The sequence below is a fragment of the Zingiber officinale genome, chromosome 5B (genome assembly GCF_018446385.1).
Source record: "Zingiber officinale cultivar Zhangliang chromosome 5B, Zo_v1.1, whole genome shotgun sequence".
NCBI lineage: Eukaryota > Viridiplantae > Streptophyta > Magnoliopsida > Zingiberales > Zingiberaceae > Zingiber > Zingiber officinale.
In genome coordinates, this window is record NC_055995.1 from 139,122,233 (window position 1) to 139,134,963 (window position 12,731).

The 12,731-nt window shown below is 45.5% G+C and overlaps 1 protein-coding gene across 1 annotated transcript; it reads left to right on the forward strand.

Annotated features, from left to right (window-relative positions):
- The first annotated feature begins 11,933 nt into the window (after nt 1–11,933).
- Nucleotides 11,934–12,731, forward strand: LOC121987147 (F-box/kelch-repeat protein At1g80440-like). The gene has a single exon (XM_042541041.1). It carries the CDS (start codon nt 11,934–11,936, stop codon nt 12,729–12,731), a length of 798 nt encoding a protein of 265 aa, XP_042396975.1.

A 12,731-nucleotide genomic window follows, 5' to 3' on the forward strand; every position in this document is an offset into this window, starting at 1 on the left:
ACTTAAGGAGCATCAATAGACTGATGAGCAGCGCGACAAATTCATGGCAAACGGTAAGGTTGAATCCAGTCTTTTGAGCGTGTTACCTGCTAAGGATCTCGACATAGTCGGAACATACAAAAGCGCAAAGGAACTTTGGGAAAAGTTCTTGAAGCTTTACGAAGAACCACCTGTAGTCGAATCTAACTCCTCGATAGACATCGAGTCATCGACAGAAGAGTCAGAGATCAAGGAAATTGCCGAAACATCTCTCACCACCGAGCATCTACCAGAAGACGCAATCAGCTCTTCCTCAATAAACATTGAGAGCATCAATAAATGGGGAGTAACGTCGGAGGAAAACAACTCGACAAGGGGAGAACCAACGGCCGAAAAGGTAAGTCGGGTATGGACTCCAACTTCTGAACAATTAGTTAAATCAATCAAAATGTCGCCGAAAGAATTTTGTGAATTAAAAATTGAATCGTCGAAAGAATTTTTCGAATTGAAAATCTTCTGACGAATAAATTTTGCAAAATACGAAATATTTTTTCGAACGAATTTTGTAAATTAGAGATATTATCGAAAGAGTTTTTCAGATTATCAACAGATTTGTTCAAATTACAATTTATGTTGTCAAAATATTTTTGCAAATTACAAAATATTTTGTCGAACAAATTTTGCAAATTGGATATGTTGTCGAAAAACTTTATCAAATTAGAATTTAGATTATCAAAATATTATTGTGAAATAGAGATTAACATGATACAAATCTTTACATGTTTAATCATGGTTGCTTTAAATCTGAAAAAGTGTGATTTAAGAAGCTATAATAAGTTAAAATTGAAATTTTTAAACCTTCTGATAAAAGAATAAAACATGATGAAATAAAATTAAAAATAAATACATAGATTTTTTTTATTTTGTTCCAAATTTTTTTTTGCATAAAGTTTTCTACTGAGAAAATTCTTAATTTTCATGACGAAAACTGAGAAATTTTCCAAAAGTTATTTTTAACTTAGAAATTTTCTCTGATATTTTGAGATTGCTTTTTTGAAAATTATTACAAAATTTTCAAAGTTCTCAAAATTTTCTAAAAGTTCTTAATGACTTAGAAATATTTTTAGAAATTCTCCTTGACTTAGAAATATTGTCCAGAAATTCAGTGAAATAGATGTTTATAAAGTTTCTAAGTGTCAACCCTTAGATTTTTCTTGCAACCCCAATTTTTTTTATGTGATCAAAGGGGGAGAAAAAAAATTGTAAGTCTAGGGGGAGGTAGAAATTGGAAAATTAAAATTGGAATTTAAATTTTTTTTTTCTATCTTGTTGAATCAGAAATTGAAAAATAAAAATTGGAATTTAATTTTTTTTCTATCTTGTTGCACGTGATTGCAGTATTAAAATGTTTAATTTTCATATCCATATTGTCCTTAGCTTAACTTGAGTTGATCACATCAAAAAGGGGGAGATTGTTGGAACCCCAAGGTTGTTTTGGTGTGATCAACAAGTTAAGTTAGGTCCTGTGTTGTTTTAACTTTGTGTCTAAGTGTGCAGGAGCTTAGGAGCACAGGTACTCGAGCGGAAGATGCACCTAGCGAGAAGGACGGCACGCGGTGCGTCCGAGGGACGAGGTGCTGCGGAAGAGTACCCCGGTGGACGAGAAGGAAGTGTGCGGTGGTTCCGAGGGACGAAAGCCGGAGCGGAAGATTGCTCGGGGAGCAAGAGACACAGCTAGCGAGAAGGTCGGCACGGGGTGCGACCGACGGACGAAGACTGCGGATGAGTATGCTGGTGGACGAGAAGGAAACACGCGGCGATTCCGAAGGATGAGAAGCCGGAGCGGAAGGCTGCTCGAGAAGACCGAAAGTTGGGTTCGGGTGAGCCTTATTCCGGATGACAGAGATCACCCAAGCGAGTGGATCCGGAGTAGAAGACCCGGACCGAGGCGGGACTGAACCAGAGAAGAGGTCCCGGACAAAAAGTCAACAACTGTTGACTTTTTGCTCCGGGACGCCCGGACCAGTATTGTTAACCAGAACGTTCCCAATGCGTTCTGAACGTTGGGGGATAAAGTTGTATCCCCCCCAGGGCGACCGGAACCCTTCCAGGCACCCCGACCAAAGCTATAAATATAGCCTTGGTCCAGAAGCTTTTCAACGAACTCTGAATTGTAATTCCAACGCTTGTAAGCTTTAGTCTAGAGTTGAGCTTCTGTTTTCTGCGCTTCAACGCTGTACGAGGATTCTCCGCCTGAAGGAGTTTTTAGTGAGCTTAATCTTCCTTGGATTAACAACCACATCGGTTGTAACCAAGTAAATCCTTGTGCCTCGCTTTTTCTTTATGCTTTTACTTTATCGGCTTACTTTATATATACAAGTGTTAGCTTAAAGAGTTCGAGAAGGGTTGTTTTGCTTTTGATTTTACAGGACTATCCAACAACCCCCTTCTAGCCGACCGCAACGGTCCTACACTTCTAACCTCTACCAATGGACGATGTTGGAAAAGAAATGAGAAAATTAAGCGAGTACAATTTCACGGTCTGAATGCTAATTAAGTTTGGGTTGGGATTTTGGGAGTCTAATAGAACACCTGAAACTGATGACGTACCCTGTTGGCTGAAAATTAAACCTACGTTTAAATTAGATTAGATTTCGAGGAAAATAAACATTTAAACTTGTAAAAACATGATTTTTGAGATAATTTTATCGATTTTATGTCGTTAACAAAAGGGAATCATTTTGGATAAAACGATATTGTTTTGGAATGATTTTAGATTTGCATTTATCTATGAATGATTTATATTAATTTATTATCTCGTGTTTTATTTATGTTTTTGACTTAAACTTTAGACTTGAATTTATGTCTATGTTGTGTTTTTACGATAAATTTTTAGTTGTTTACAAGTTTAAAATATGAATAGTTTATTATTATATGAATTAAAATGTTCTATATGTAGATTTATGTTATAATTTTGATTAAAATATTTAATGATCAATTACAAAGAATATATCAAATTTATTTTAAAATTGATTTAAAGTATGATGTAAAATCTTACGATTTTATGATTCGATTTTACGATCTAATTTTCTAATTGCTCTAATGATTTAACCTAAAACTCTCGATTTTGCTCGAAAGGGTTTTTATTTATCTCCATACATATATGGACTGACTCGGTTACTGATGTCGTTCCTTTTTTATTAAAAGCTTTCCAAATTATTTGATTTTTTTCACAAACTGGTAAAATGCAAGGGGCTAAGTGAAAAATATTCTCAAAGCTTCGTCAATGAAGTGCCTTTAATCTGCCACCCAAGGAATATTGTTTTCTTGTTTCTGCAGCGAGGAATAATGGCTACTTCTATAATATTTTATGGATAATAAATTCAAATATATATATATATATTTTTGATCCCGTCTGAAAGCTGAGTCAGACGGACCGTCGGGTGAGGTGGTGAGAATGTTGACCGAATCGCGATGTCCCGGAGGGGGGGGTGCTGAGATGGCTTCTGTGTTGACAAAGTCATCAGAAGTCTTCTAGTCAACGCTACCTACAGCCAGTGACCGGGTTCCCCCCGGTCTCTGGTACCCGGAGACTCGAGGCAGATCCAACGAATATATGAGTAATAGGCTAACAATATAATACTGAAATAAATGAGGGGCGAGTACGAAAAACGTACCCTAGCTCAGGGCGCGCCCTCGGATAGGACGCTGCTAGAGTTGTCGCGACCTGGAAGAGCAGGTGACTTGGAGCCGGATGTGGAGCTGGGTCTGGCGGCACGGAGCCGAATGTGGCCTGGATCCGGAAGACGATGACACCAGATCGACACACAGGTCAGGACATGAGATCGGCACACAGGCCGGGACACGAGATCGACACACAGGCTGGGACACGAGATCGGCACACAGGTCGGGACACGAGATCGACATGTAGGTCGGGACACAAGATCGTCACGCAGGCCGGGACACGAGATCGGCACGCAGGCCGAGATGAAACACCGACACACAGATCGGGAAAATAACAAGAGCAGAATATGGCAAAATCAGTGACGCTGAACAATGACTAAGACACGAAGGTCGAAGCACCACAGCATACGAAGCTGGAACGAGATAACGGCACGAAGGCCGGCACACAACGGGACCGGAAGACACTCAAATCAGTGACAACAATAATAGTGGCAAGCCCGGTGCTAGGGGAGGAGAAGTAGAGGAGCGGCGCTGCGAGGAGGAAAAAGGAGAGGAGTGGTGGTGAATCTGTCCGATGGCAGTGTCCTGAGGAGAACGAAGAGGAGATTGCTCGGGATGTCGTCGGCGTAGAGAGGAGAAGGAGGAAGAGGGGTGATCGTCGCTGGCGTGGATAGGAGAAGGAGGAAGAGGGGTGGTCGTCGTCGCCGTGGATAGGGAAACGACTGCGGTCATGGCGTCGAGAGGAAGGTGAGGGAAAGGAGTAGTGGTCGTCGCCGGTGTCACGAAGAGGAGAGGGAGAGGAGCAGTGGTGGAGGCCGGCGGTCGGTTTCGGCATCGGCGCCGGCGAGGAGAATGAAAGCCCTCTCTTCTGTTCCTGTTTTCGGTGGCAGCAGAAAAACCAGCCTCCCTTTGCATACTACTGTACCTCCCCTTTTCTCCTCATGCCCTAACCAACCAAAAGACTCAAATGCCCTCCTTCCTCCCCCCAATTTCCTCTTTGCCCCTCACCTATATCCACATCACAAGTCTCCCCTTTAAGTCTAGTCGAAGGAGGCACAAGTCCGACTAACTAGACCAAGCCCAAAACAGAATCACTACCGAACGCGGTATCAGATCGTTAGGCTCGTCTTATCACGTCGAACGAGTAGCTGCCAACGGCGTGCGCCCAACAGAGCGACGAAAAGAAGTGTCGACCAAGCGGTAAAAGAAATACCGAGCGAGTGTCAAAAGAGCGATCTAGCAGATGTCGAACGATATCGAGTAGATGGTCGAGAGATGCTGAGTAAAATGATCGATCGACAATCAATATCAGGCGGTCGAAAAGTGTCGTCCGAGTGATCGAGAATGCCGAGCGAGTGGTGTCGAGCGTGCGATCGAGCAACAATAAATCACGACCGATCAATAGAGAGAATGACCAGCGATCAGAGCCGTGAGCGCGACCGAGAAAAGTACTGACCGAGCGTCCATAGATCGCGACCGGGTAATTGAGAGAATAATGGGCGAGCAGAGTCGTGAGCACGACCTAGAAAAGTACTGACCGAGCGTGAATAGATTGCAACCGAGGAATAGAGAGAATGATGAGCGAGCAGAGCCGTGAGAGCAACCGAGAAAAGTACTGACCGAGCGTCAATTGATCGCGACTGGGTAATAGAGAGAATGATGAGCGAGCAGAGCCATGAGCACAACCGAGAAAAGTACTGACCGAGCGTCAATAGATCGTGATCGAGTAATAGAGAGAATGATGAGCGAGCAGAGCCGTGAGCGCAACGTAGAAAAGTACTGACCGAGCGTCAATAGATCACGACCGGGCCATAGAGGAAATGATCGACGAGCAGAGCCGTGAGCGCGACCGAGACAATACCGACCCAGCGATAGTAAAATCGCGATCGGGTAATAGAGAGACGAATCGACGAGTAAAGCCGTGAGCGCGACCAAGAAAGTGCCGACCGAGCTATAGTAAATCGCGACCGGGCAATCAAAAAATAGGCGACCGAGATAATGCCAAACGAGTAGACGGACGGATAAGTGGAACCGAATAATCTTGAGAAAGTACCGACCGAGCGACAGTAAATCGCGACCTGGGAATAAAGAGCGTAACCGTGCGAGTGCCGATCGAGCGACAGTAAATCACGACCTGTTAACAAAGAGAATGATGGATGAGCAAAGATCGTGATCGAACGAGGGCCGACCGAGCCTCAGTAAATCACGACCTGACTATAAAGAGAATGATGAACGAGCAAAGCCATGATCGTGATCGAGTGAGGGCCGAGCGAGTGACAGTAAATCGCGACCTGGCAATAAAGAGCGTGACCGAGAGAGTGCTGATCGAGCGACAGTGATGAGCGAAACGCGAATGACGAGTGCTGAGCAAAGTGGCGAGTGAAGCGATGAATACCGACCGAGCAACAGCGATGAGCGACACGTGCATGATGAGTGTCGGGTAGTACGACGAGTAGAACGAGTATGATGAGTGTTGAGCAGAGCGACAAGTGAGCGGTGAGTACCGACTGAGCAACAGCGGTGAGCGAAAACACGAACTGAGAGTGCCGGGCAGGGCGACAAGTGAACAATAAGTGTCGACCGAGCAACAGTGGTGAGCAAAAACACGAACTGAGAATGCCGAGCCGAGTGGCAAGTAGATCAAGTGTGATGAGTGTCAGGCAGAGCTGTAAGTGAGTCTGTGCCGACCGAGAGGTCGTTGGGCGTGAGAGCATGCTCACTTATAACTCGCACTGGGGCGAGAGTCTGGGACCCGACCTGCTGGTCGTTGGGCGTGAGAGCATGCTCACTTATAACTCGCGCTGGGGTGAGAGTCTGGGACCTGACCTGCCGATCGTTGGACGTGAGAGCATGCTCACTTATAACTCGCACTGAGGCGAGAGTCTGGAAGCGTGAGAGCATACTCACTTATAACTCGCACTGAGGTGAGAATCTGGAGGCGTGAGAGCATGCTCACTTATAACTCACACTAGGGCGAGAGTCTGGGACCCAACCTGCTAGTCGTTGGGCGTGGGAGCATGCTCACTTATAACTTGCATTGGGGCGAGAGTCTAGAAGCGTGAGAGCATGCTCACTTATAACTCGCACTGAGGCGAGAGTCTGGAGGCGTGAGAGCATGATCACTTATAACTCGCACTGGGGCGAGAGTCTGGGACTCGACCTGCCGGTCGTTGGGCGTGAGAGCATGCTCACTTATAACTCGCACTGGGGCGAGAGTCTTGAATCCCGACCAGGAGGTGTTCTGGAGGCCTGCCCAAGAAATGCTCTGGAGGCCTGACCAGGAAATGTTCTGGAGGCCTGACCAGGAAATGCTCTAGAGGTCTAACCAGGAAATGTTCTGGAGATCTGACCAGGTGTTGATCTGGAGGTCTAGCCAAGAAGCAATCTGGAGGCCTGACCAGGAAATAATCTAGAGTCTTGACTAGGAAACAATCTGAATATCGGACCAAGAATTGATCTAGAGACCTGACCGGGAATTAGTCTGGAAGCTCGACCGAGAGTTGGTCTGGAAGCTCGACCGAGAGATCTTTAGCGATACTCCGATCCGAGATCGGTGGTGATACTCTGGTCCGAGACCAGTGGCGATAACTCGACCCCGACCAGGGGAGGATAAGCTTTGAAGTCCATAAAAGCGAAGCCCGTAGAAATATGAGGGAATAAACCTTTATCATACTTGATCGCGAAGTGGTGTCAACCGACTGAGGATCTGTCTCAGTCCTTCAACTCCCAAATACCCGTGGAGCGAGGGGAGAAGATAAAGGGCATGAAGCCGATATAAGGGAGCAGAGCCCATAGCCATAGAAGGAAGCATAGCACCGTGGGTGAAGGGAGCAACACCTGTAGATGTAAGAGGCTGCACAACAAGTGAAGGATGCAAAGCATATAATAATAATAGAGTGAAGCACCTATAGCAGTAAGAGAATGTTGAGCCCCATGGTGGAGGGTACAGAGCCGGTAGTGCAGAGTCGGTAGTAGTAAGAAGATGTAGAGCCTCATGGCGAAGGTTGCAGAGCCTATAATACAACTGATCGAGGAGCTGGGCCCCTGATCCCTGATTAGTGAGTAAGGCCCCTAGCTTGTAATCAAAGAGCGAGGCCCTTAGATCCTGATCGAGAAGTCGTACTGCGAGTCAATGATCGGGGAGCTGTGTCCCTAGTGCATGAGCGGGGAGCTGTGTCCCAAGTGTATGAATGGGGAGCTGGGCCCCTAGCGTCCGATCAAAAATCGAAGGTCCTAGTCTTTGATCAAGTACTAGGATCTTACTCTCTTATCATGGAGCTATAGCGGCTCCTATAACCGTAAAACCTATAACCGTAAAAAGGGAGCAGAGCTGGTAACGTACCTGATCGGGGAGCCGTGCCAACCGGCTAAGGGTTTGTCTCGGTCCCTTGACTCCCTAATACTCGTGGAGTCAGGGAAAAAATGTAATGAAAAAACTAACCTATCGGCCAGATGATGCTCTAACTCAATTCCTTGACTCCCGAATACCCGTGGAGTGAGTGTAGAAGATAATATGTTCGTCAAGATCCTCCGAGACTTTGATAATGGCATAGAACCTCCCAATGTCGTCCATCTTCACGTTCCAGAACAGGTGAAGAAGATTCCCACAGACGACGCCAAATTTGATCTCGTCCGGAAGCTGAGTCAGACGGACCGTCGGGTGAGGTGGTGAGAATGTTGACCGAGTCGCGATGTCCCGGAGGGGGGGTGTTGAGTTGGCTTCTGTGTTGACCAAGTCTTCAGAAGTCCTCTGGTCAACTCTACCTGCAGCCAACGACCGGGTCCCCCCCTGCTCCCTGGTACCTCGAGTCTCGAGGCAGATCCAACCAACATATGAGTAATAGGCTAACAATATAATAATGAAATAAATGAGGGGCGAGTGCAAAAAACATACCCTGGCCCATGGGGCGCCCTTGGATGGGACGCTGCTCGAGTTGTCGCGACCTGGAAGAGCAGGTGACTCGGAGCCAGATGTGGAGCTGGGTCTGGCGGCACGGAGCTGAATGCGGCCTGGATCCGAAAGACGATGACACGAGATCGACACGCAGGTCAGGACATGAGATCGGCACGCAGGCCGGGACACGAGATCGGTACGCAGGTCGGGACACGAGATCAGCACGCAGGTCGGGACACAAGATCGTCACGCAGGCTGGCACATGAGATCGGCACGCAGGCCGGGACACGAGATCGGCACGCAGGCTGGGACATGACTTCGACACGTAGGCCGAGATGAAACACCGACACGCAGATCGGGAAAACAACAAGAGCGGAATACGGTAAAATTAGTGACGTCGAACAATGACCAAGGCATGAAGGCCGAAGCACCACAACATACGAAGCTGGAACGAGATAACGGCACGAAGGCCGGCACACAACGGGACCGGAAGACGCTCAAATCAGTGACAACAATAATAGTGGCCAGCCCGGTGCTAGGGGAGGAGAAGTAGAGGAGCGGCGCTGCGAGGAGGAAAAAGGAGAGGAGTGGCGGTGAATCTGTCCAATGGCGGCGTCCTGAGGAGGACGAAGAGGAGACTGCTCGGGATGTCTTCGGCGTGGAGAGGAGGAGGAAGAGGGGCAGTCGTCGTCGGCGTGGATAGGAGAAGGAGGAAGAGGGGCGGTCGTCACCGGCCTGGATAGGGAAACGACTACGGCCATGGCGTCGAGAGGAAGGTGAGGGAAAGGAGTAGTGGTCGTCGTCGGTGTCACGAAGAGGAGAGGGAGAGGAGCAGTGGTGGAGGCCGGCGGTCGTCGTCGACGTCGGCGAGGAGAACGAAAGCCCTCTCTTCTATTCCTGTTTTTGGCGGTGGCAGAAAAACCAGCTTCCCTTTGCATGCTACAGTACCTCCCCTTTTCTCCTCAAGCCCTAACCAACCGAAAGACTCAAATGCCCTCATTCCTCCCCCCATAATAGGCAAAAACAACTCCCATAATTATTAAAATCATCAAAAAAAAAAAAAACACCTCCTATGTTTAAAAAATAAAATAACATCCTAATGTATTTCTAATCCTAAAATATTGGATCAATTATATCATATTAAATAAGTTAGTTCAACTTAATTAAAAATATTATATATACAATGCTTTTATAGCAAAAAAAATCATCAATTAAAATTATCTAAATTTAATTAAATTATATATAATGACTACTATTACAAGTGTGTTTGGTTCAAATTAGATAATATAAATTTAAAAAAAATAGCTCGGTGCACGAAACTCTCATCATGCGGGGTCATGGGAAAATATTTATTATACACAGTTTTATCCTACTTTTTGCAAGAGGATATTTGATTTAATTTAGGTAATATAATAAAATATGTTTGTTTGAAGATTTTAGTACATAACCTAGTGTGATATTTTATCGTATTATCCTTAGTTTTATCCTACTATCACGGTAGAGGTCAATGGAGGTCAAAGTCAAGACGGTCAACAGATGGACGATGTTAGCTGGTTGGATGGACGGTCTTGGCCGGTTGGGCGAGGCATATTCCGACCGTGGGTTAAGCACTGACTCACCATCTCCGACACGGAGTAATCAAACCGACGCTCAAGGGACACGCAGAAGCCGAGCCGAGCGGCTCCTCTGCTCGACCTAGCAGCAGACTCGACATCAGCCGAGCACGCGAACAATGAACTGTCCGCCGAGCGACTATCCCGCTCGGCCAAGCAATAGAGCATGTGGACAGTGGGCTTCCGACCAAGCGGTCATCCCGCTCGGCCCAGCAATGGACGACACTTGGACAGAGGACATTCAGCCGAGCGACTATCCCATTCGGTGTGGCAGCAGACCCAAGGATATCAGAATCCTGGTCGAGCGACTATTTCGCTCGGCCGAGCAAGAGACACAGCGAGATATCCTTCGACATCCTTTTGGGAGCTAGTGCCGCTGACAGGCGACATGGTCAGATAGAGGATCGTACGACGGAAGCTTCCACTGTCACTTCAGAGATATGTTCGGCCCGTTAAGGTACTGTGTCAGAGACACTTTACTGACATGTATCTTTAGGGAAAGCTTGGGGTAGCGTGCCCACTTTAAGAAGCGTGCACACACGCTACGGGATCCCTATATAAAGGGAGGTCCAGGCATTGACGGAGGTATGCTTTTTTCGTGATTTCTACTGTTGTGTTACAGTTCTCTTTGCTCCTTCTTGCTTCGCCGGAGACTGACTTGAGTGTTGGAGGGTCATCGCCGGGGACCCCTTCCCTGGCTCTTCTTATTTTGTTATTTCTATCTTATTTTCTCGTTAATCCCTCTGAAACTTCACGCCCAGAATAATCTATATTCTGCTCGGTGTCAGGTTTTTAGTTTTTACTTGAAATGCAAGGTAGCTTCTTTGAACTGGTGTTGTTGATAAAATTGAGTAGTGCTTTGAGGTAATTAATAAGGTAATTGATAATATATTAGACCCATCTTTAAATGGTTTATGTAGTACTATTTACTTATATTTGTTATATTTTAGTTTACAAATGTTACAAAATTATTTGTTAGTAGTGTTTAGAGTTCATATGGTATTATGTTTGTGGATATTAAGCTTTTTTAGTTTGCGTTTTAAATTAATCAATGTGCAATAAGAAGACTAGCAAGCCTCTTATATTGTCTTGTATTCCATTTTGTTATCTATACTTAGAGATTTTTGAATGTGTAATCATTTTGTTATTTTTAATTGATTTTAAATGTGTAATTATTTAATGTAAAATAATATCTACATGAGAAATACCGAATATATAAAAATATAAGATAATTAGAAATAAATTTAAAAATAAAATTATATATGGAAATATATATAAATTAAATTATAAATAAATTTATAAACCGATTAAAATTATTTATTTGAGGCATATTAATAACGAATTTAAAATAATTTTATTTGATAATTTAAAATATATTTACAGATAACTTTCTAATAAATATAATCCAATACTCAAGTTAAAATTAGGAGGAAAATAGTCCTTTCCTGATTCGTTTTCTTGACTCGATGCGTCAGCTTAGGAGGCATGGGTGGAATTCTTATCCACGTCGAATCCTTATTTACCAATATATCATTCCCGGTTAGATTAGATAAGTGCGTGAGAAATTGTTACCATTTAGATTGAGAATTTAAATTTCTAAGATTTGATTTTTTTTTTTCGGCTAATATATATTCAGGTTTAATTATTTATGGCACAGAATTTGTCTATATTAATAATTAATTGGTCAAACGAATTATTCTTTCCATAAATAATTTATAGATATAACTATATTAATCAGCAAACTCCGATTATCATCATCAACCATGGAGACCGAGCTAATTCCAGGACTACCAGACGATGTCGCTTTGCAGTGCCTCCTCCGCCTCCCCTTCTACTCAATCTCCGTTGCTCGAGGTGTCTGCAGGCGATGGAGGCGTGAACTCTCAGCGTCGTCATCCTTCTATCGCCTCCGCAACGCTGCCGACCTCGCTCGCCCTGTCTTCATTATGCTCTTTTATTATATACCCTCGTTCTCCCTTTACAGGTGGCGTTTAGCCTTTTACGAGCCAGCCACGGGCGCCTGGGGGGTCCGGCCGTTGACAGACGACAACCTCCGCGGCAAGCAGCACTGCTGGCATGTTGTGGTCGTCGGGCGAGAGCTGGTGCTGGTCGGCGGGTGGGATGAGTCAAACTGGAAGGACACCGCGGAAGTCAACATCTACGATCTAGTCACCGGTGACTGGCACCCCGGGGCTCCGATTCCGCGCCCCATGCAGGATGGCTGCGACTTTGCCGTCGGGTCACGGAATGTGTTCGTATCTGGCTGGAAGGACGATCTATCGTCGATGTTAGTTTATGACACGACAACCGACGCGTGGATGGACTACCACGTGGCGACCCAGGAGCCGAGCTGGTGCCCGTGGTCGGGGTTCATGTCAGCCGCCGACCTCGCCGCCCACGAGGAGAAAATGATGTACGAATGCCGAGAGAGAAAGGAGGATGAGAAATTGGAGGTGCTCACTTGGTGCGACGACGACAACACGGACTTGTGGCGGAGGTTGGGATTGTCGCCGGACAACTTATTTAATTACCGCCGACACTTCTTTGGCTTCCAATTCTAA

Coding starts and splice junctions, on each gene's coding strand:
- LOC121987147 (XM_042541041.1), top strand. CDS start 11,934: ATGGAGACCGAGCTAATTCCAGGACTACCAGACGATGTCGCTTTGCAG.